Genomic DNA, 26401 nt, shown 5'->3' with positions numbered 1-26401 from the left:
TGTCTGCCCGACTACTATTTCCTGAGTTTACGCATGATTATGAATCAAAAAGGCTGAACGACTGGTTGAGAACGTGAACCTTCAAACAGGCGCTGATTTGCTCTCCTTAGTGAAAGGGGAACACTTTCATTACACAGGTTACATTTCGTAGCAGATAGGTTTTGCTTTGATCAAGTCTAAAATGGATTATTCAGTCTCAAACTCTTTAGTGTAGATCGTCCTGTAATTTCAAATATTTCATCACTTTAAAGAAATCAGTCTGAGTGTTTCTGAGTAAGGCACCGGTAATATGAGGACACCGATACTTGACTGACTTGCGTAATCACAAAGTAGTAAGATTGCTTGTTCGGTATTCACTACCATCCCATCTTATCCTCGGTTCATATTCACATCTAATCCAAGCATGTATAGTGGCATACTTTCCCCAGAATGAATTACTAGGACGTACTGGAACAAATTATTCCAAGAACTGCATCTAATCGTAAAAATGAATTGAAGAAACTGGTAGTAATTGGTTCTAGATTAATGATTCTAGAATCAATGCTTCTGTTTCATATTTCAGAATACTATATATGTATTGAGTGAAAGATAAAAAACGACACTAAGCTACGAGGTTGCACCACACGTATATCTGTAGCATGCGATTGCATTTCACAACTGGAGACAAAAGCCATTATGTTTCCATGCGGTACGTGAAACAGCTACATATAACGACAAAATATTCCCAAAGGCGAATCATTTGTTCATCTAAGGGAACATAGAAACATAAAGTACGTGTCGAATTTGGATGTTGCATGGGGCACGTCATATTTGATACTGCCTCCTCAAGTCATAAATGTAATGCTGCATCAGAACCAGATGTTGTTTGCGTCTTAATATTTTGTGTGTTGTTTATTGCATACAACAGTATTCAAGCTATATGACGGTGATCTGTAAACAATCGAGTCTTGACAGACAGCCATATGACTGACACCATGAACATCGATCTACGCGATTGGGAGAAAATAATATGCATCATTTAAATCAGCAAGCCTGACCACCCGATCCCGCTAGTCGACTCCTACGAGACAAATTCGTACTCGGATCTTCACTGACATGTTTGCATCCTTATTATTTCTGTTACGCAATTATTCTGCAGGCTAACGAATTCTGATATTCTAGGAAAAATCATAATCGTACATGATTCTTGGGATATGAATTTTAAGAATGATGTTGTTATGATTTCGGGGCATTTTCTTCATACAACCTAATCTCAATGCCCATAGGAGCAATTACCAGTGATTGAGAGAAATAACACGCTGTCAGCCACAGGCCACCTGCTGTCGCCAGAAGACAAGCTGAGATCAGTTCTCACCGGGAAATCTACCACAAACATTTTTTTTGTCCTAAACAGCTGCCTATCAGTGCAACGACGCTCGCCGCAAACTTCTTCTTTTTACAACCTACATTTAATTCAGAACACCCAGCACAATCCACCTTTTCTCCCAAAAGCTTCTCCAGAAAAGCGCCTTCCAAAATATGGAGAACTCCAGAAACCTGTTTTTATCTTAACATCAACATGGTCATCAAAACACCCCGCACAATCCCCCTTTCTCCCCAAAGCTTCTCCAGAAAAGCGTCTTACAAAATACGGATAACCTGGACACACTCCTGATCGGCGTCGAGAGATCAGGAGGTACCAAACCAAGGGCTTTTCCTGAACCTTGCCAATCACTGTCATAAGGAATAGAAATTTCCATATCACAAAAAGTCAATGTCTTTATACAAAAGGACAAGATCAGCTGTGTTGGCAGGAATTCGTTATAGCCTGAGCATGCTCCTAAGCCAACGAGGTTTGAAAGCATCATTTTCCATGACGCCCTGGGCATGTTCTAGGTCGTACCTTGGGTGGACCTCGAAATGAAAGCCACAGGTATGGCGACGAGGTTAATAGAAACGACGAGATATGCCATTCTGTAGTTTAACATCTACTGTTTGCGTCAAGAAAGGACTGGCCAAGTGTTGAACATTCTCAGATAATTCATTACACTATATTTCATGTTAACGCCCAGATTTCACTTTAAAGACCACCCGCCTTTATCCAGCAAAGGATATCTATTCTGTTCCATATGCTGCATAAAAACAGCGGTTTGCAGCAAAGCTTCACCTGTTTTTATCTTAACATCAACATGATCATCATCGAAAGCTACTTTAATTGTTGATATTCCCTTCAACATTCTTAGCCTGCATAAACTGGCTATAGAGCTCACAAGATTATCATCGGAAAACATATATACATGTACGCAAAGGTACACAATTACATTCTACCACGAGGACCAAAATTACCCATACCTGCGGAACTGAGTGTTTATGTAGCATTTACACATTTTCCTAAAGCGAAATATATACTCGGAATTTGTCTTGCGCATTCTTGAATTTGTATGTCTGATGTTACGGCCGATGGTCAATAACGCTTTACTTGTATAATTCGAAAGAAGAACATTGCGAACATTGTTTGTCAGATTCAAATCCCATACCTGTATCTTTGGAAGAGGAATTGGTAAGGGGAAAATGATGTGTCAAATTGACGTCTCCTTTGGCGCAAGGGGTTGGGCATTATCCAGAGAGGATGCGTAATCTGTGTTGTGGAGATATGGAATGGTAACCCGTCGTTCTTTTGAGCAAAAACGTCAAAGGGTTTGAAGCAAAACAAGGACGAAAAGAACCCCCTTGAAAGTTTGCACCTCTGATAGGAATTTACTCTGGCGTGCGCACCTGCATGTCAAGACCTCAAGGTCAGTCCACCAGTAACTCACTGAAGACTACCTGCTCTTGCAGGTCAATACGATGATAATATTCATATGAGAGACAACGGGGTATGCTTGTGCATCCTGTGAACGTCTTTTATTGGCAATTCAAACATGTCATAGGGCTGAGGTTTTTAAGATTGATCTCTCATTTTCTCGGGAAGGGGTTTTGCGCAATGTCTGTAGGACCATGGTGGTAAGTCTCCAACAAAGTGCCAACGGATGCTAAAATTTGTTAAGAGGTGTAGCTGAATGCTAGGAAACAGCTTTCAGTATTGGTTTTGTATGCCACCAGACTCTAGTGCAGTATTAGATTTTGAATTTTTTTATAATAAATTGTAGGCAATACAGTGTGGTAGAACATAAAGCACGCAGATATTTTCTCATGTTTTGCATGAGTGTAGCCACGGATCCATGTAACCTTGAGTCTCCCGATGCAGACGACAACTGCTTCCGAAACTTGGAATCCGCGTGAGATCATTTATCATACTCACCATCACCATCACCAACTGACTTGAGTTGCCTGTAGAATTACTTTCCATTATTTTTTAAAAGTTTGGCGTTGTTTGACAAATTCATTTTCTCCTTCTTCTCTTTCATTCTGAATAAAACCTTTGAGTTTGCCTGAAGAACATCAACAGTTAAGAGAAATATGGGATTGGATTCCCTGGTGATCTTAATTAAAGACACAGTTCAATTCAAGAAACGCGGTTTCGTGTTTCACGTTTGCTTGAAACCAATATTTCTTTCGCGGTTTTTGTTTTTGGTTTTATTTCTCATCAATAGACTTTTTACTTCATTCGGAAACTGTGTGAAGCTCCTCCACGATTCTGCAGTTACCTTTAGGTAGTGAGCAGTCTGCAAAAGGTTTCAAAGACATTATTTCATTTAATAAATCAATTTCACGGTCAGGAAAAAATTTGGCCTCCATTTTTTCTACAGGTAGTTTTAACGATTAATGTATATGGATGCAACCAAGAGGGTTCTAGTGATCCTGACATAGTCAAACTAGTTAGTCTCATCATCAACTCAGGGGCCTAACTCCATGTTGTTATTAATACGTTTGTTATTATTGTTATACCAATACCTCAACAACACATCCATGAAGATTAGGGTTAGAACTGATCTTCAGTAACCTTTGCTTGTCGTATGAGGCGACTAACGGATTCGAGTGGTCAGACTTGGTTGATTGATGGTCATGCTGTTGATCACTGGATTGACTCATCACTCACTCACCTTCAACATCTGGGGTTTGACACTCCTCTTGACATGGGTCTGCCCTATTGATATAAGGACGCTGTTGAGGAAGTCCGAGTCCTCCAGACTCTCGACTGCAGCACCGAGCCCCTCCATGACCGTCACTGCATGCTTCTGAAGCATTTCTCTGTCCATGTCCCACTCCAGCTGGTTCGCTTCATTCATTCGAACGATTTTAGGGAACAGCGATTTCATATCTGGTTCGGTCTCGAAGAACCTGAAATATGAAAAGATCATACATCAAAATAAAGTGACCGTGCCATCGATTTACTTATAGTGTGAGGTTCAGCATGGCTTCAGGAGCAATGAACAGGAAACAAGGTGCGGATATTTGATATTGGAAACTTTCAGCTACATGCAGCGAAATATATCAGAAATATATCAGGTCAGATTACATCGAGACAAAGCTTAAACTTCGATTGTATCTGACAAAACAGTTCAAACAAAATGAAACAAGAACGGCACTGAAATATTGAAACGGTCTTTTGGGGAGCTGTGCACCATTCGTTGTCCCTTAGACTCCGACTGAAGGTAGTTAGCAATAGATATGTTTTAATACCAGTGTGCCAAATATAATATAAAGACACATTTACTGAAATATCATTTTACGTCAAATTACACAGTGACTGCATTTTAGTTGAACCTGTTTGGGATTGAGGACAATTCAGGAACTTTTGAATGAACAAATGTACCATGACATCAAATATGGTAGTGAAAATGGTAATTGTAAAGAGTAACGACAGTTACCAGTTCTCTGTAACTGCCTATTTCTCATGACAGAAATTTGACAGAGGGTCATCAATAACATGCGAAACATCTCAGAATAATGTCACTTAATTATGTGTTTCCGAATGTATGTCGACTGGAAATATGATGTATATGCTACTGCAATTAGACAGTAACACACTTTCAGTTGATCCGTCACAACAGGATGGAAAGCACGAATCATCCGTTATAGTACGCTAATCAGAGATACAACAAGTCGGCTTGTCTTCTCTAATCACGGCTGTACCCTCGAGAGATGTTCTGTCGTGTATATGGATGACACCACGCTTCTGTCACCGAGGAACGGCGACAGCATGAAATCTTTCTCAAACTCAGGAAATTAGCAAGTAAGCCGCTGCTTCAATCACCAAGTCCTCCTTTTCTGGAAGGAGTATCCGGGCTGTCAAATGAAAATCGTCTTGAAGTATCCTGAAGATAGTTTAAATCAGCTGAATAACACGATTTCCCTCTGAGACGTGTAGTGATGCACAAATCGAACTTTTTTTCCTGTGGGCTACAATTTGGACTTTGTTATTTGTAGTATTTCTAAGGAGCATAAATATCATTTCATTAATAATCTCTTTTTCCTGCCATTACTTCGGACTCTAGAACCGTCTAACTTGACTAAAATTGGTGATGGTACGTTTTTTTACTATAATCTTTTTTTATTGCGAAGAATCTTCATGATATTATCATTGCGTTATTTTATGTGAACGTTTATTTTGGTTAAACCTATGCAACTGACTGATATTATAACCCTCATAATTCCCTGTGGCCTGCTATGGGACAGTAGAATGTTAGCTCATTACACGACGATTTCTCGATTTGCCTCGATTTCTATCAAGGGTACACTTTGTCCCCTTTCAAGTTAATCCATCTGAGAAACTGCACACGTGGGAATCCCAACCATCAAAAACCACCTATCCCCCACCCCCCACCTCCCCCGAGTTTAACATCACGTTTAGTTAAAGCTGAATTCGAGACATCAGTCAACAGGAGTATCTTACTGTACTGACATCTTTAGTTAACATTTCTTGCATCGAAGTACCAATGATCGTTTTCTTTTCAAAGTAGCGTGCGCAAAGAAAATCACTCCCTTGACTATCGCCATCAAACGACCATGTATTGCTTACTTGACGCTTTAAGTACTGTTGAAGTACCATTGACTTGTTCTTCAGCACAAAAAAATGTCCACTGCTCAAATTCCTAATTCCTTTCAAAGAAGTTATCAATCGTCTTCACGGAGATTTAGCAGTCTCATCGCTTGCATGATAACGGTGTTAGAATCCTGCAGAGAAACGTCACTCTGACAGCAGAAAGTTGTTCATCCATACATTGTTATCCTCCCTTCCTGCTAATACTTCATACAGCTTCCTAAAGAACTGTTAAAATATTGTCCTCGTGGACAATAAAGCGTGGATTACACACATCTTAATAGTTAAGTAACAAATTAAAGAACTGAAGTGAGAGAAATATAGTTTGTTATTTGGTAGTTTGAACAGAGGATTTTTCCGTGTATGCATTTTGTTGTAAAAGATATTAATCGTATTATGTTTACGAAAATAACTGTCAGTAGTCACGTGTGTTCGTCGGCAGCTGCATCTGTAGCCAATGGCAATCTCAACAAGCTTAATGGAGACACAATTCCAGGCCGGAAACTACGGTATCCGGTTTTAGCCAAAATGAAATACGATTTTTTGCGATTAACTACGCAGCTATCAATGTTGAACGCCAGAGGCGTTACACAACTGAAAATTATTACCCAAAGTTTCAGTCCAAAATATACAGTGCCATCATTGCCAACACTGTTCCATGAACTGGACAGATAAACAACCTCAACAGAACGTATATGAAGACAGTTTACACACACACACACACACACACACACACACACGTACGTACGTACGTACGTACGTACCTACGTACGTACGTACGTATGTATGTATGTATGTATAATGGTGGAATGATGAAAAGAGTTGTTATGACATGATGGTTTAGATCATGATGGTTGTATACATACATGGCACTGAGAATATATATATATATATGATGATGATGGGGTACCCCGTATTAACCTATAACGATGAGTCAAGTTCTTGTGGGTGCAGCTGACTTTGTGTCAGTGATTCACTGGCGATTCTGAACTTGTATTTTATGTCCTTAAACTGACTTGATTATCAGTCTATATGACACACGACGGATATGCATCTATCATACGTTTTTTTTTAAATCAGGAAACTTACTCGAACACGAGGATCTTGTAACTGGAATTAAAAAAACCCTTCGGGGCTCGTTGATTCTACTTCCGAAATCAAAACATTATCGCGGTCTCAATAACGTCATCTTTTGATGGGATAATCAAAAATGTTTGGATTCATTATACTGTATCATACTGAATTCACGAAGGACTGCTGACAATATTTCAAATTACACATTTGCATTTCTCTTGAAAATGCAGTCGTTTAATCACTATAATATACTTGTTATCAATATTTGATGTTCTAAATGTTTTTGTACCAAATTGTGAATTGGTTAAGGACGCACTGGTTACGACACACAGAGGTCCTGCTCTGGAACTCATCTAGTCGTTTCAGATGTAATGTGAACAAATATCCATGGTCATTAATTTTCGAGAGGACGATGACAACAACGAGGGATGAGAGTTTAAACACTAGACTAGAAACAAGAAGTTGAGCAGTTTCACCAAGACAGTGAAAAGGCTGAAGGAGAAGGCGACAGAATGTCAAAGTACGTTGTCGGAGACGAATAGAAACATACAAAAGGGCAACTGGTCTAATTGTCGACGGTTGTTTGAATGTGAGTGATGAAACACGCCATTATATCGAACGAATTCCTTTCATGGTGTCTCAAACAAACGACGCATCGTGCAGATTTCAGAATCATTACGTGAAAGGTGAACTAAATACGACACCGGACGTCGCAGCATACATCGATCACTGGGAGAAACTGGTTTCATGTGACGATATTTGACTTTTAACATGACAGTTGGTGTTCTGCAAAATATCCATGTAGGGTTTTTTCTTTCACAGATTAGCATTTGGATCTCTACAGGGCGTGTGCAATGAACATGAGTGCATGACCATATGGCCCCACTGGCACCAGCAGTTCGCCATTCCTTATCGACCCTCGTGTGTTCTGTATGACTACTTTTCAACACCAATGCAATGAATTCTCTTGAAACTTTTTTCATAACTTCATCCTTAAAGTTAACTGCAAGTCGTGTTGTGGACAATGATAGATAAGGACATCAACGGGTCCTAACCGTTGAGCCGTTAATGCAAATGTGGCATACGTTCATGCAAATGTGGCATATGTTTGAAAACTTCAAAGATCTTGAAGAATGGTCCAGGTAGATAAGTGTTTTTAAGTGTTTGCAGATCCAGTGAAAGGTCTGGAGTCGTTTCCCCAAATGGGTTTGTGAAATACAGCCTATTTACGGAGTAACGTAGAAAAGGTTCTAGAGTATTTCATTCTTGCATCTTATTGAAGAAGTTCTCACACGTACTACTCTCTACGTACCTCATTGTGTATTTGATTTCTTTATTTCTGTTTTAGCGGGCTTGGATCGTACTGACCCTCTGCTGATTGGAATCTCTGAACTCTTAAAATTACACTTGAATTTACCATTATCAAATCAGCAAACTGGAGCTTACTCCCCACAGTACACCTACTGAACATACATACACATCCCTTAAAAGATATGTGTCAGAATCCACAATTCCTGTCAGTTTGCCATAGAGCTTAAAGCGAGTCGTTTAATACACAATCCCAAGCAATGTCTGACAGTGAAATATAAGCCGGCGATGAATCAAATGGTCCTTATAGAAAGAGGTTGTTATGTAGAAGGTGGCAGACTGTCCAGTTAATGTCCAATTAATGCCCAACCATGTTGTGGCTCGTGGTCCTGGGTCGGAAGCACGAAACATGTCTCGCGAAGAGTACAAAACTGTGTTAGGCTACATGACTCCTGGGAGTTACTAGAGATTACTGACTAGATTTTCGAAACGCTCTTAGCGCTAAGATAGGCGTAAGTTAATGTTAATGTTCAGCACTTAAGACTATCTTAGCGTGAAGAGAGCTTCGAAAAATCTAGGCCTCGGTCCTGCGCCGTACTTGATGAGACTTGGAGCAGTGAATGGGAACCCGGTGGGTTGAGATCGCAAGGTGGCTTTTAACCGTTTAGTACCTCACAGCTTGCATAGATACATCACGGATGTAAATAGTCATCGCGAAGTAAGAACCAACTATCATCCGTTATCATGGAATACCTACGTACCATTCAAAGAACGAGACCAGGGGCCCGTTTCACGAAACTCTCGTAAGCCTAAGATCTCGTAACTTGTCTCGTAGCATCCATAGCTCCTATGTCACAGTATAGGAGGTACAATGGCTACGAGAAAACTTACGAGATCTTAGGCTACGAGCGTTTCGTGAAACGGGCCCCAGTATAGTAAACTACTGTTATGACAACCTTAAAGGAATCAATAGCTGTATATCGCTGTTGCCGCAGTTGAACACAATTCCACAATTGTTTGTTACCTTAGTTTACATGTTTCCATCATGGTGTGGTGAAGAGTTTGCACTTCAGGAATACGTTCTGTTGCAATGACGATTTAAGAGGATATTAGCAGCGTCCAAATCCGGTAGAATTGAACATGCATTATTGAAGAGCGTGGACCTCACAAGAGAACGCTAAGTACAGGTAAATACACAACCTTTAAGTACGTGAGGTAAATCTCACTTCCATATGCCTATAACCCGGTCAACGCCTAGTATATTGTGTAGGTCGACTGATTTACCAGAGATTTATTCGTACAATATTTGACGAGATGAATGGTCGTTGAAGATGAAGGCACAGTTGAGGCCAAACTTCTTTTTGTTGGTTTGACAAGACATGACAAACAAGTACACATGAAGGAGGTGAGCGGACTTCCAGATCAACCCCAGGGCCTTTCCTGCGACCGGCATGATCCTGCTCGCAGTCGCCCCTACACAGACACTCTGAATACCGGACTCCGCACTCACACCCAGTATAGATGGGAGATGTGAGTATATATATATATATATATATATATATATATATATATATATATATATATATATATATATATATATATATATATATATATATAGTTTTAACAACAATGGACAGGCAGGGATTCAACAATGGACAGCTAGAGAATCAATAGCACTTCCTTCTACAGATGATGTGATGACTGACACAGCCAAGGGGGGTGGCCAATAAAGACCACAAATGTCATACAGGTTATAGACTAGTGGTTTCTGGCTCGTCAGAGACATGAACCCCAACCAGAGGTATAACAAGCCACAACCTATATTTATATCATGTTACATATCTACCCTTTAGGAAAAGTAAGGTTGTGGTCGCATAAAATAGGTAAGGCCCATGGTAACCAACATGTTGCCATAGCAACACATGAAATTTTCAACAAACACACATTTTCACTAAATGTGCCATAACTTCTGAAATATTACATATATTTCAACACAACTGATTGCAAATTAAAGGGCATAGGTTGGCCCTTCTTTCATCGTATATATGTGTTTTGAAAACATTTGTAAAAGTTATATTTTGTTCAGCAAAAACGAAATTTTAGTGAAAATTTCTAATTCCTGACTTTTCAAAACTCACTGAAAGAAGAAAGTGACAAAAACAAGAGTAAGCTTGTTTTGATTAAACTGCTTAAACCTTTAGCTTCACAAAAATGTCACCAAAACTGAGAATTGGTGTAATACACTTGTTAATTTATCTGTTTTGATTGGCACGTTACAGAATAAAGAAACCAAAAAAATTACGGCCACTTCAATTTGGGGTAGGTAGCCAATGCTTCTTTTGCCTGATTACCGCCATATATTTTTGGGCAAGTTATACTATGATGTGTCAAGAGGAGAGTCGCATTTCTATGACAACAGCATTGGGATCTATGTTAACAGAATCTAATAGTTTAGGGGCTGTCATCCCGTCGAGCACCTGCTTTCATGATGCACTAAGCATGATGTAAATTTATGCTGATGTTAATATCACATTGTCACTTTCATTAAGATATCTTATAGTTTGTACAAAGTATGTAACTACAGATTTATCTGTTTCTTCACATAGCCATTGAAAGACTTAATCACATCTGAACCTACACTGCAGATGATCCAGACATCACGTTTGCCAACAACAGTCATGTTTGAAACGTCATCATCCGTGATCAATGTTACTCAAATTCTTCATCTACATCACTGTCACAGAATGTAGAAGAAAAGGTGTTCTGACAATCCTGTCCTCCACATTTACAAAATTCTGTGCATTTGAGGCCTGAATGGAGACACTGACACTTCTTCCCAACACTACAGTCCTTGTCTGTGCAATACAAGTGTGTAAGATGTCTCAGTTCAGTTGGAGCTATCTCCTTTGTGAACATCACTGGTTCAAGAGAACCATCCATGGCAACTGCCCACCCATGATCCGTGGCCTCACCAAGGACTGGCATGGGTACGTGGCTTTGGCACCAAATGGCTACTTGGTACCTGGCTCTGCTCACATGCTGGGAGAAGGCATCCTCAGTTGGAGGTAGATCAGCAGCAGACTTGTCAGTCGTTGACGCCATCACATATCGCAGACGATCCAGAGTTGCACAGGGCTGGTCTTTTCTCTTGAATATGGACAAAATAAATCTCCTTGCTATTGTAACATCATCCTCAAAATTACCGGACATACCGAAATGTCCCAAAGATGCATATTCTTCCTTGACATGTTGCAAGAGTTTACTGTAAACAGTGGATTTTCCAACTTTGTAAAAGCTACTAGTTGTGTCACAGCCAGTTAGTGCATGAGCTGCAGGCAAACTCTGACAGACATCATTTCCCACTGTTGCAGCTATGGTGCTGATGGGAATGTACCTCCGTCTGTTGGTGGACTGTGTATTGTGTCCAGCTTCCATATATACAGATGATCTAGGCATGGCATTTGTTGTGTAGTACAGGAGAAGTACCATGACATCTGTGTCGTCACTTCGAATAATGATGCGGTCATATCGTTCTGAAAAATGAATTGCATGCAGCACCATCCTTGTATCAGCTTCCTCATGGGAACTGAATAGGTCTGTGAGATCAGACACACTGGTTCCACTGATGCGTTTTGTCATACAGCCATCAACAAATCCACCAGCAATGATGAGTTCCTGTCCACTGAGTAGAAATTCTTTTCTTAACAGAATATATTCTGAAACAAAAACTGCTAAACCTGCCTTGTTAGTATAATTTTTCAGAAATTTCTTATAGTTTGGAACTGTACGGCTGCCTCTTACATCAAACTTGGCTCCTAACTCCTCTCCACGCCTTTGTCGCTCCAACTGTTTGATGGAATTTGGACTGTCATATCTATCAAACACAATGGCAATGGCCCCAACACCAAGATTGCCATCAAGAATTACCTTCAGTCGTCGAAGAACGCAATGTCCTAAGTCATCAAAGGTTGTGAACTGTGTGTCTTTCAAGCTTTGCAAGAGTGCCATGCCATCAACTACATAAGCTGTACTGGGACCTGTCGTCAAGCTGTGAACTTCACCACATGTAGCTTCAAGTTTTTTTGCTAGATCAGATTTGGTGCATTTCCTCATTGTGCCATCATCGTGGAAAAGGGAAGGAGGGACAGCTGCAAGTTCATGTTTAAGGACAGATTCCAAACTGACATCTCTCTGCTTCGACACAACCAGCAGTCGACGAAAAAGCACCTCAGAATCAACCATAAACCTTTCAGTTTTCATTGTTGGCAAACCTTTGCGCATCTCTGAGAAGGTCAGTACTTTCATACGAGGTTCCGGATCCCAGAAACTCTTGTTCTTAGTTTCTTTAACAAGGCGCTTTGCCAGGAAATCCTGATGTTTCTTCTTGCCTTTATCCAAAAAGCTATTCAAACTTTTACTTACCTCAGCTGAGGCAACCTGTCCAGTAGCAATGTTAATCAATTCTGAAGGTACAGTCAGTAGGTCAAATGGATTTTGATATTGAGAAGCAGCCTCCATGATGCGGGTAACGTCCTGTTCATCCCTTACAAGCCTTGCATTTCCGAGTTCCTCATGTGGCTTATCACCCCTGCTTCGATCATTACACAGAGACGTAAAAGATTCAGCATATTCTGCAGTGATATGCCTTGTCTTTAACCACCGGGTAAGAGCACCCTTGCGTAATGTCAGACCAATAACTCCTCCTTTGCTTTTGCCACCCCTGTTGATGGTCTGTTCAAGGGCTTGATCTGTTGCCACACTATTGAAGCTGTGCCTTGAAGATCTTCTTATGACAAACCCACCTCTATCCAAGTGTCTGTAGGCTGGCAGATCCTTGTCTTTCAAGTTGTTCATGTCCGCTACGTACGTTGGAACAAACCTGGCATATGAGTGTCTACCTGCGGCCACAAACCATGGAATTGCTTCACAAACAGTATTGAGATGAAGACTGAAGTTTGCTTCACGCTCTGCTCTAAGTAAGCGCAGAAGTATATCTCCTCCATCCAAGAAAGTGTCCCAGTAGGAAAATGTTAGAGACATGGTTCGTCCAACCTGTCTGAACTCATCAATAGTTTCTATGAGTGTATCAAGATGATGATACTGAAGTTCATTTGATATCTTGATTGCTGAGTCGCGATCTTTCGTAGCAAATGCATCTTGCAGTTCATTCAACTTTTTGCCAAGAATGGAAGTCTCTAAAGTGCGCCCTTGTTGTTGAAGCCATGACTCCATTGCCACAAGCAACATACGGAATAGAGCTTCATGTACCAACTTCAAGCCTCGAAGTCCTCTTGCATATTCCTTCCCTTGTAGCATCTTACGGGTTGTGTTGACTGCATAGACATCAAAGTCAGTCAGTAAAGACAGAAGGCCTCCATCACAATAGAGATGGCCTAGACTAGCAATAAAGGCCAACGTGAGGTGCATGCCTCCAACTCTCATCGTTACTTTTTTATACAAGGCAGGAGGTTTTGCCCACAGGATTTCCTGTGCCTTCGAGTAGATGGCCATGTCAGCAGTTACAAGTATGTGGTCTTGGCCTAGTTTCTGAGCCAGCTGAACTAACTGCAGCAGAACAGTGTATATTGTGGAGAGATCTGTTGGAGATGCCTGAATAAAGGGAAGATATCTCACGGATGCAACAGGTGAACTTTCTTCTGATATGAAAGAATTGAACCCAGTCCAGGATGGAATATGCTGAGATTGTCCTCCTTTTCGCACACGAACTAGCTTCCATAGTATGTCCTTGTTGTGGGCACTGGCACAGACTGGAGAAGTGCTGTGTAACAGTAACAGAACCATCAGCCACTGGATTGGGTTCAGGGCGTTGTGCTGGTTTAGTATACCTGAAACAAAGTAAGAAACGTGATTCAAATTAGATAATGCTAGACATGTATCTTCATCAGTGCAGCAGTCAACTCCTGGGCTCATCTTTGGTTCTACTTAGAACTGAATCCAAACTCTCATGAACAAGTAAAGTCAGTTGACAATACTATTCCACACAATGTTTTTTGTTGTTCACATCACATTGTATACATGAAATTGAAAGTACATGTAACAGATAGTTATTCCATCAGATTGTGGTAGGTATCATGTACTCTTTTCAATGTATATAACTAAATTTATTCATTTATTTTGGCTTCTATTCGCAAATAATTCATAACATACCTTGCCAAAAGAAGTTCATTGTCATCAAACTGGATGGACTTTTGAGTGACACGTGGAATTGGAGATTCCTCTGATGTTCCCGTTTTCCCCCTCTGAAACACGACTGCAGCCATGGCATGGGTGGTTGACTTTCCATCAAGGGTCTCTTCATTTTGATCAAAGTTATCAATTGCTGCATCGATCTGAAAGTTCTGATCACTTGACAACTGGAGACCTCTAGGCATGTACATAGTTTGATCTTGTTGATCAGGGGCCGCCGAGGTAAGGAATCGTCGAACTTCATCATAGGATACACAGTGACCCAGTGAATGGAGAATATCTATGAGCAACTTACTCCCAAATTCATGATGTACGTACACACCAATACCCAAGGTCATGGGTGTTCTTACATGCCTAGATTTAGAGATAATGTCATGACAAATTGCAAGTGTTGCAAGATCATTCTTTGAAACATTTGCATCACCACAATGTGATATGTGTTTGTATGATTTTTCATTGGTAACCCACATTACAAAATCATACAGTAAACTGGGAACAAATTTCGCACATGACAGCATATTTAGTGGCGTAGATGGTTCATAATACAAATTTGAGTCACAGATACTTGACATATGGTATCTCAATATCTTTGCTGCAGAATGAAGGATCTGTCTTTCACCAATCTCAGATAGTCCAGATGCTGGCGCAAGATCACAAAGATCTTCAGCATCATCATTGAAATACTGTTCTTGCAATTCAGATGCTTTTCGTAGAGCATCACCCACAGAGACTGTACTTGAGACCAATAAGTCTGAACGTCCACGGCGTTCAATGAAAACAAGTTTTTCACCAAAATATTGACTTAATTTCTCTTTCAGTTTCCATGAATACACCTGAACTTGCATTCCCAACTTTGACAAATTCTTTTCATATTCTACCGTTACTTGAGACAGAGTTTGTACGGATTTACTCCTGGAAAATATTGTTTCTTGAATGTTAGACACAAGTTGTTTGAAGGCCATGTCATACTCTGAGTCTCCCTTGTAATGATCCAACTTTCTCCTTGCTGCTGTAATGTTGCGTTCTGATATGTATGCAGCGTAACAAGAACGATGGTACTTTGCATCAAAGGCAAACAAGTCAGAATAGGATGTCATACGTAAAACAACTTTTTCGTCATTTCTAGCATTAGCTGCAGCCAACACCCTTTCTTGTGTACCCTGCCCTGTTCCAGTGGCAATCTGTGTTAGTTTCTCACCCTTTTTCCACCCTTTGCTACAAATGAAGCAATGTTGCCGGATATTAAATGATGACGTGTCATTTCTGCTTAAGCGCTTGTTGTATATGGATTCTTCAGACTTTGTGTTATCAGATAGCTGACTGTTGTCATGTACATGCTTCAAATTGGATTTGCTGGTATAGGATGCTCTGCAAGACTTGTGAAAAGCAACTTTAATAGTCCCTGTCAAAATATCATCTTTGAATGGCAAAAGATCATGATACACTTCATCTAGACGTACTTCAGATGCTGTGAACAATGCTTGCAGTCCATCTACTGTAGGTTTCCTCACGATATTTGATGCCTCTTTCCCTTTTTCAGCAAGCTGTCTATGACAAAGAATGCAGTGTTCTAAATCTGGTGGGACTGGGCGGATTCTTTTGGCTGGTGGTGCCAAATCCATCCTTATTTTGCTTACACAATAATGAGCATCACAATCCAACTTACATGGATCACAGAACCTTCACTGAGTCCAATATTTATGTTGCATCATACAGATCAGCCATTATCCTCCATATTAGATAGCACAAGGGGAAATCACTCTCAACAAACATTTCCAAATTTGATAAAAATGAAGCGCCCATAAAATCTTTAGTGAAACTTGATGAATGCACTGTGTTTTAGAAAATAGTTGTTTGACCTTGTGACAGTTTGTAATGATAATATACCTTCAGATATATTATTGCCCTTTCCATGTGCTATCACATGAGACTAAACAGAGCTTTCTGTCTTATTCTGACAAATAGTTATGATGAATGAAATCTATCAAAATATTTTTTTTTCATTAACCGATACAATAAATAACTCATTATGTCCATCTGTAGCTTCAGAAGAGTTAATAATTAGTACTTATGGAAATGATGAACATTAGAGATCATTTTAAAAAAAGATGAGAGTTGTACCCCATCCAAAAATGTTTTAGTGGATGGTTAAGTGAATGACCCGTCAAAATCATATTTTGCTCATGTTACCATGGAAACAGAGCATTATATATATTGCATACCTATTTCATATGACCACAACCATATTTTTCATGAAGATTAGACATATATCTACAAGAAAAAATAGGTTGTGTCTTGTTATACCTTCGGTTGGGGTTGCTCCTGTTTTTGTAGGCCTTCTGAAGAATGGCCACTGGACTATTAACTGACACAACAGAGTACTCTGCGGTAGTGATAAAGATTAAGATTGCAGATTGAAAAATAGTAGCTAAATATGATATGGCCTGGCTGCATAGATTTTGGTCTTTAGAAATATTTGGACGGTGGGTGCCCTGAATTAGACGCTATAACAACCCTATAACTATAACATAATTCGCGTGTACCGGAGCACCCTACACATGCACATATTTACTCATGTAAGTAAATCTACATGTGTTCAATTTACGTACTGTGAAAGAGAAGATTTACTTTGCGTTCACACTGATTTATGTAGAGTGAGTAAATTTGCGTTCACACTAAATTTGTGTAGTGAGTGAACTTGGAAGTGTAAGTAATAAATGTCTTAATTTGTCTCATACGTGTCTCATATCTATGAACTTTAACAGAGAAACATGTTCTCTTATCAATGGAGGTATAGGAGACAAAGGGGTTTTCGATCTTATCTGCAGGCAATTGCAGGATTTCTTAAAAGTTATTGACGAGGCTGTTCGCCAACGATTGGATGTACGAGTGAAAGTTGCAATATAATTTATGGCTTCAAATTCAGAATATAGAACTGTGGAAAATTTGTTTGGTGTTGGGAAGTCAACGGATTGTAAATGCGGTCAAGACGTTTGTCATACCTCATGTGATGTTTTGCTTCCGAAATATGTAATTTTTTTCCTATATGAAGATGACATGATCTAGTTTACTCACATGTGTAAATATGCTTTTGAACCTGGTCCTGACCGCATGTAAATTTGCTCCTAGTGTACATTTATATACATGAGTAAATACTTGCATATGACACATTTACACACACATGTAAGGTTTGCTCATGCGTATATTTATACGTTAATATGCAAACAAGTACATGTGAACGGGGCACATTGATTTCATAGTTTTCCAACACATGTTATATCTAGGATAACACTTTCACAATACAAATTGTAGTACATGAATCTAGTTATATTTGTCAAAAGAAAGACAGTAGCGACAACAAGTAAATCGCTTCGCAGCTTCACAAAGTTTGAATGAGCTGGCTCGGATACAATGTGTCTCTGCAAGCATCTACTCATGACACTTTGAAGAAGTGTCTGCCCGAGACGGCCTCTATTTACAAGTAGTTAAATGGAACTCTGATTCTCTCCTTTGTCCACTCCTTGATACTCTTCTCGTGTTTACACAACGTTAAATGAGCCAGTTAGTTCAATAAGCCATTTTCATCGAGCTGCCCCTCTTAAGCGATGAAAAGTTAGCTTGGAAAGCTGTGTTAAAGATCTGGACCGCCTGTATGGATAACTGGCTCCGTTCTCCGGTAAAGCAAACACGCAGAAGGTCTTATCGATCTTCAAATCAGTTTCTTGCGATTCTGAACACTTGAGATTATTTTCATTACTTTGGGTTTATCAATGAACTCTGATTGTTCTTCCTGTTGCATTTGTGGTGGAAGGACTGGTTCCCTGGACCTCCATCCAAATGGGGATCAGGTGGCTCCAACTCTGTGGTTGATTGAGTAACAATGTCCTCCGAAGACAAATGATACTTCGCCTCGGTTTAAATGCGTTATCGAACTTGCTTCTTCACAAACATAAGACGGTCTATAAGAAAAGGGTATCACTTATGAGATGGAGTATGGATCTCAGAGGTATGTCCGTGCAGGTCCGGGTTAGAAATGGTGTTCAGCAACGCATGGTTGTCGCAAGAGACGGATGCTTGGTTGATACATGTCACCGTATCCCAGTTGTTGTAGACTGGTGCTCGTGCTGTTGATGCTCTGGTCGATTGTTTACATACCACTGCTATAAAGCTGGGATATTGCGGAAAACTCACTCATTTACTGGTGTCGCACGGTAACCATGGGTATAGGAGCATAGACTATTCATAAGATATACTGGAGCCTCCTGCATCATCTGTATTACAATACGTATTGACGATATGAAGGAATTATAACGTCAACAGTTGAGAATAATTAGTATTGATTATCTGACGAAACATACCGGTGGGCGTAAAAGACCAAAGAGGAGTAAAGAACATGAGACTTTATTACTGACACCGGGTGTTCGCTGATGAGAACAAATGATTTGGGAGCACTTGCTGCTCACTTCAAGTGCCTATTCATGAGCTTCTTGCTCGGTACTACTGGTCGAGGGAAACCAATGACACGACAGCCCATACAAATGTTTTGCTAATTACTGCGAGTACCAGGACTTTGTTTTTACAATAATGGTGTTTCGGAATTCGCCTGTTACTTTCTTCTCTATTTAAGTTCTTACCTGTTGTGTAAGTTAAAGAAATACATGTATGTCAATGTGTCATCAATTCATTATCTTCTTTTTCGTTCAATTGCTGACACGGTTCTCTATGTGTAATCTTTGGTGAATCGCAACACAGAATACTATCAAATACCAAATCTCATTAGTTTGCTAATCGTATTCAATCAGACCCGATTTGCCAAACGTAAGAGCCGGGAGAGATGCAGGGACGTGCGAGTTTAGCTTGGCATTAAACGAACCGGGATAATTTTCTCCAAGTTGTCACGGAGCCAAGTGGAAGGATTTATAGAACTGAATTCAATCATTGTTAAGCGCGACCTAATCCAAGAAAAAGTACATTTTCCCAACTTATAAAGTACAAAAATGTTTCCTACAAGAAGCCGCGTTCCTCTGATTAAGCAACAGCTAGGAAAAGGTTAGACACAAAAGACACCAGTCGCATGAGATAGTCACGTAGAAATGTTTTCAATTGCCCAAATTGTATTCAAGTGTAACAAGCAATGCTTGATGCTCCCATAAATGAGGAATACTTCTAGTTTTGTCACTAAATGACGTAGCCAACATGAACTCGTTACATCAACGTATAAAACGAACGGTCCTCTCTATTGCAGTGAGAGCGGTAACATGGAGCCAGTGATGCTGCTTAACATGCACGTTCCTGTATATTCAGTCAGTGAGAACCTACCTATACCCTATCATCACGCTGTTCAAAGCACGTGTACGAAAAATGATACTATATCTAGAACCTATAAATGACTAGCAGATGTCAATTTTCGTATCATGAAGAACACAGTAAGCATATACGTATGTAATACGCAAGCATACACTCAACGACGTTGTGTCCCTGATGTAATACGCAAGCATATACTCAACGACTTTGTGCCCCTGATGTAATACGCAAGCATATACTCAGCGACGTTGTGTCCCTGATGTAATACGCAAGCATGTACTCAACGACGTTGTGTCCCTGATGTAATACGCAAGCATATACTCAACGTCGTTGTGTCCCTGATGTAATACGCAAGCATATACTCAACGACGTTGTGTCCCTGATGTAATACGCAAGCATATACTCAACGTCGTTGTGTCCCTGATGTAATACGCAAGCACATACTCAATGACGTTGTGTCCCTAATGTGGAGAGCAAACATATATTTAACGATGTTGTATTCGTGATGTAAAGATCAAGCCTATGCTCCACAACGTATGTTCCTGTTGTAAGGAGAAAACACATACTCAATGACGTGGTGTTCAAGGGGAAAGTAGAAACTTCATAAAAAGAAGGCAATAGTTTGTTTGTTTGGTTGGTTGTTTTGTTGTTTGTTTTTTGTTTTGTTTTTTTTTGTTTTGTTTTGTGTTTTTTTGGGGGGAGGGGGGTTGTTTGTTTTTTATGTCTGCAATGTATTAGTCAACATATAATTATGACGTCGTTTTAGGGCAGTCAATGTGACCTTCAGAAGTCACGTGATTCAGTTAGGATTTTGGTTTTCAAATACACATATTTCGTTCACACGAACAAACAAGGCCCAATCATCATATATATGAAGGACAACATTATTTCATACAGAATATGTTCCATAACACGTTTCTCATTGCAAAGGAAATGAATGTTGCATTTTGAGTAACTCTAATATCGAAATTGGTAAAGTGGAAAAAACTAACAGTATCGATTTAAAGTTATCAAGATGAGCGCACATTTGTCCCCATCTTGTGAGCATTAACCCTCAGAAGTTATAATTCCTCTTGTCTTTACACTCAATAAATATTCTGTTATTGATTTAGCATCTGGCCTTTGTACCAGATGAACTTTAAAACTTTGCCGATGTACAAATGTCTGGATTACTGCACTAATAGTGTCCGCAAGGAAAGTAATCTTTTCAACAACCTGAAGACAGTATTAGTCATACGAATCGACGTATCTTCACTCACAGTTATTCTCTTGTAAGATGTAACATATACTGAGCCAGAACATACTTGTATACTTGCACATTGAATTTATATGCAAAGCTTCCCACAGCTCTGCAGAAATGCCTTTGAACAACTGGGAACTGGGATGTGGACGAAACGGCTACAGATTTTAAAGGCGCGGAGTGCTGGAAAAAGTACCATTATTAAAGGCATTCGGTGCGACCACTGAACAATTCCAATCTGGTCTCAAGCAGCGTCTAGACCTAGACTGGAATTGAAAACAAAAGCCTGGGACATGGTGGCCCTGCCTCTGCATCAGTCTCAACTGTCCACGAGTAGTGACGTCAGCGCTAATGTTTCAAAATAAGCGCAGGTGATAATTCTGCTCCCATCTGCCGCTATTTGCGACACACACATCTGAAACACAACACAGCGGACGATGTGGTAAAATGTAGCAATGTGCCCTTAAAGGTCAGGTCTTATAAAAACTACTGGAGGATTGATTTTCTGGTGACAAATTTCGCCCAATTTGGTTCATTAAGCGACACCCTCTTCTCGAAGGACGACCTTTAAAACAGAATGGTGTATCCAAGAGCCACATGGATTTTGAAGGTCAAGGCAATGCCCTTTAATTTTGTAAACACCAATTTCCAATGAGACACGTTGTTGTCTGCTGATTGCGGCGACGGGGAAGTGCACCGGCATGTCCGGGCCGAGGACGACAGTCGTCACAAAGCCCTGAATTAATAGAAAGAAGATTCCCCAGCTGCGAATTAGGCCTGTCCAGAGAGTCTTTGTGGGGGAGATGGAATGGTAAATGCACCTTACACTACAGGCGGAAATACGCGAACTGTAACCTAATGATGACGTACACTGGATTCCAGTATGGGGGGTATAGAACAATCTTCTTTTTCATTTTCCTGACCTGAGGGTGTGACGTTTTTTTGTGATTGTTGTTGCCACTGCTGTCTAAACTGTCCCTTACATATTGACAAGTGATGACCAAATGATGATAAACCAACTGTCGTGACTGATGAGGATAACGATACCTTACTATCATGAGAGCAAAGTCTGTCCCTGGCTGGCCAAGGTTACAAGAAGTACTATTATTAAAGTCTTTCAGTGTGACGTTCAAGCGTCGTACTGAACAAATTCAGTCTGATATCCGACACCAACAACTAATATACCAATATGCCCTTTTCGTCCCAACGTCTGTCATTGTGTAATACTGTGGACTTTGAGCTTTTCTCCCTAAATTTGATCATTTGTCCAGTTGGAAGTCGGATCAAGGATGCTAGACTCCGCCGACAAACGTCAGTCCTTTGGGATCTAGATGACCTTCACCTTGTCACTGCCTATGAGACGAGGTGTGGACATATCTAAATTGCCATTGTTATTTATCGAGTCAGCGTCGGAAGGATTAAACGATGAATGTGCCCGTGGTGATGATGCCATTGCCACAGCTGGTTATAGATGAAAATGACATTCCGGATCCGACATTTCGTAGAGACACTTCCGTGTGTGTAATGGCTTCAAGAAGGGTGCATGTAAATGTGGTAATGGCGTTAGCCTAAACATTGGAATTGCATTATTGTAGAACGACATTCGGTACGGAGAAATCAGAATACGCGATTTACTTATACGAGTGCCTAAATGGGATTCAAGTGTGAGATTCTTCGTGTGTGTGTTTGTGTGTGCTGGGTTTGTTTTTTTTTATCGTGTTGTTACTTGCAAACATGACATTGTGAGCTATAAGACGATGTTATTTCAAAAACACAATAATGTTCTGTCATGTTGATGAGCATGGAAGTCAAAATAAGAAGCCCTAGGGAAAGAAACCCTTACAAAGTGAAGGAATGAGGCAGTAAAAGTGTACGTACATGCTCTCGCAAGAGGACGTACGATGTGACTATTTCAGTCATAGTGACTGTCAAACGTAGCAACATTATATAACAGTAATTATACAATGTAAAATGAAGAAGTCGTGATCTTCTAGTTACTTTTATCATTTTTTTAACTTTCCTTAAAGTGAACAAAAACTGCAAAACGAAAAAGCAACATATCTACACGTTCCCCACGTCGACATCTACAGGATCATCAGCTACTGTGTCGTTATTCTATGACTGTAATAATCAATAATGTGTTCCGTAGTATCATGGCAGGTTTTGCTGACTCATCAACGTGAAACAGATGTCGTCTTTCTTGTGATGATCAGCCCAACTGACCTTATCTCGAGTTTATGACGAAACGTACCCTTAGAGATATTGCATTGTTTGAATGTGAGGTAATACAACTCATAAAAAGCTGTCTCATAAAAAATCAACCCAACTTACATGTTATTTCTTAATGATTTCACAGTGACACCATGTTTAAAAGCATGGGTATTGTGATATTCCCCGACAGCAATAGGACATCAGTGAGTGCTGTGGAGTCCTGGTCAATTGCTTGCAATGTATAAAACTAATGTATCCGTGTCGGGCAACATAGCGAGATGAAATCACCACGCAGCAAGCAGGTTTCACGGTTATATATAACGAAACAGTTATTAAATTCTGACTTCCCGCTTCGATGATAAAAAACTGCCGCAAGTTATAAACGGTCCTAAGAATATCGGAATGGTCTGGTAGAAGAGTAGTGATATGTTGGTTAACTGCGTGTCACCTCACCGTATCCCACCAAGTTGTTCATCATTTCGATCACTGGTTTATTGTAGTTAATATTGTACTACGCCGCTTTTAGCAATGTTCAGAAATATTCCAGCAATATCACTAAGGGTACAAATGGGTTTCACACCTTGTTCCTCTATGGATAATCGAACCCGGGTGTTCAGGATGACGAACAAACGCTTTAACTACTACACTACGCTACCACCCAGGGGTGTGTCACGTTGTCTATTTAAGCATCACTCTCGTATTCCGGAACATTGCTTATTGCAGCTTTCAGCAAAAACAAACCGACGTTAATGAGAGTGTAAACAGGTGAATATAGCGTCGGAGGTCAACACTCACTATCTAGATGATGTTTGACGGTTTCATTTCGTTTTAAAATTTCCGAGATGTCACAGATGGCATTTTATGAACTCAGAATCTGTACTTGAAGTAGCAACAGTTTATAACATATTCCAATGCAAAACATCGTAATGAGGTCCATAAATCTGTCTAGTATTACCTAGTAGCGTCAGTATAAATACAATCCACATTCGATTGCCGGTAACTGAACGATAGCATTTAAAAGAATATGTGTCTTGGCGAACAAGAACACTTATGAACCATAGCAGTGAGCAGTCTTCGTGAGTAATGATACCACAATTACTCCCGAGGATGTAGAGAGCTGATACGAGGATCGCCCCTGGTACTTGTTAAGAGTTTCTAGATATGAGGCTTCATTCTGTATCAGATCCTACTCGCCGTGGGTGGAAATCCTGCATACATGTATAGTGTCAATATCAATGATTGGACAGTGATCAAAGACATGTAAAATAACCATCAGCGTGTCTTGAAATAGGTATACACGCGGATCGGTTAATTGAAGGAGGTCTCACAAAGGACATGCGTTTCAGTGTACCGCGGAGCGTCAACCGTGAGGAAAATTATTTTCGACTTTGATGTTTTTCTTTGCACGAGCGTTGTGTTCAGCCAGACGGAAATCTTCCTCTTCATGCCATGTTTTGCTCTTACCTGATAAGTTTGTTCGCCTAGTTTCCGGAAAGGCAATGACGCTTAAAATTACGTGGAACTACATAAAGCAATTCAAAATCTCAGGCGCAATGATGCTTGACAAAATGACTCTACGTTTGGTTTGGGGTTTTGTCTTTCGCGTTTTCTTTTTTCTTTTCTTGTTTATAATTATTGCTTGTTCTTCAATTAAGTGTTGTTGTGTGTTTTATGTTTGGTTTTGATTTTTTGTTGTAATTCATACTGCCGCTGTTGTTTTGTACAGAGAGTTGGAGTTGGCTTCAGGGTGACTCCGGAGAAAGACGTGGACACTGGTAAACACCTAAAAAATCACTAATTGGGCAATCATTCTTTTTCCGACAAAAATGTGGACGTGTACCTGCAACAGGAGATTTCGCGGCAGCACGTTTCCTGCTAACAGTAAGCAGTATACATTCCAAGTGATATACGATCGTGCAGCATTTACTGTCAACAAGCAGGGCATCCGTGGACATTATCTGGAACATATCACCAACATGGCAGGTTAAGTGATTCAAGGACCAATCTGTCCCAGCTCATGGGCATTGATGGTCCATGAAATCAAGCAAAGAGACTTAATCGGGAGATAAATTCCTGCAAATGATTGAGATCCGTCGCATGATTGAATTGTCTAAGTCTCGAGACAGGAAAGGTCATAGAGGATTTCCAGTCCTAGACAAAAAATAGTGCAGACAGCGTCTTGAAATTGACAATCGTGAATAGTGTAATTGATTGAGACTTTGGCAAATTGGCATCACTTCGACGTGCGATCATGGTCCATACAGGCCGCATGAAGCGTAATTCCTTTCAAAACGGACACGTTGAGATGAGAAATTGAAATTGATAAATTGGGGAGCGTATTGATTATGATATTTATGGTACTGGTGAAGACATGTAGCGGACAGTCGCCCTCGTAGATTTCCGCTAGTTGTGTCGTGCATTTCCGGTCAAACTGCTAATCATCAAACTGAAATCTTTCAGCAGTCAGTCTGTAAGGTAGGATTAGTTCAGAAAGTTCGATAACTTTCAGACTTTCTAGAAAAATGTAATGAATACAGTTTTTGAGAAGTGATTTTCAAGATAAATAGCCTTATTTTCGAAATTGACATGCCAGAAGTAATACGTTCGGTAAATTTCTGAAGCATCATTTATGAAAACTAGGATTATGAAAACATGGTCATATTTTCAGAAATCCAATCTCAATCTTTTCTCCGTTCTTCAATTACTTGAAAATCATATTTTAATAATAGCATTTTAGCAAACACTTAAAGAGGGTAACATGCTAATGGAGCTGCCGACAAGAAAATGTTGGCTTTTTGAAACCATCTCTGTTTCATCTGCTTCGTGTTCACGGAAATTCGTCACAGTACTAAAAGAGAGGTGAATTTTCCAACTTCACATTTCAAACTTCAATATGAGCAGAGCAGTTGTACTGTATTTCCCCTGTAACTCACGTCTTTGTGGTCCTTTATTCTGCATGCATGAAATTAAGGATGGATGACAATATGTGGATGAACAACTTCTCAGTTGCAATGAGAGCGACGTTTCGGTGTAGGTTCTAACACCGTTATCAAGCAAGTAATGAGCAGTATAAGGAAGGGGAGCATATACACAAG

General features: G+C 40.0%; 1 protein-coding gene across 1 annotated transcript in view; it reads right to left on the bottom strand.

Annotated features, from left to right (window-relative positions):
• The window catches only part of LOC137294229 (neuroglobin-like), a 77724-nt gene that overhangs the window by 15459 nt on the left and 35864 nt on the right, over positions 1-26401 (bottom strand). Inside the window, exon 2 of the mRNA XM_067825225.1 lies at positions 4023-4260. Coding sequence (XP_067681326.1) covers positions 4023-4260 — 238 coding nt within the window. The remainder of the gene's footprint in view (positions 1-4022; positions 4261-26401) is intronic.

This window comes from Haliotis asinina, chromosome 8, assembly GCF_037392515.1.
Source record: "Haliotis asinina isolate JCU_RB_2024 chromosome 8, JCU_Hal_asi_v2, whole genome shotgun sequence".
Taxonomy (NCBI): Eukaryota; Metazoa; Mollusca; class Gastropoda; order Lepetellida; family Haliotidae; genus Haliotis; species Haliotis asinina.
The sequence above is the reverse complement of the archived record's forward strand: the minus strand, read 5'-3'. Positions and strand labels throughout refer to the sequence as shown.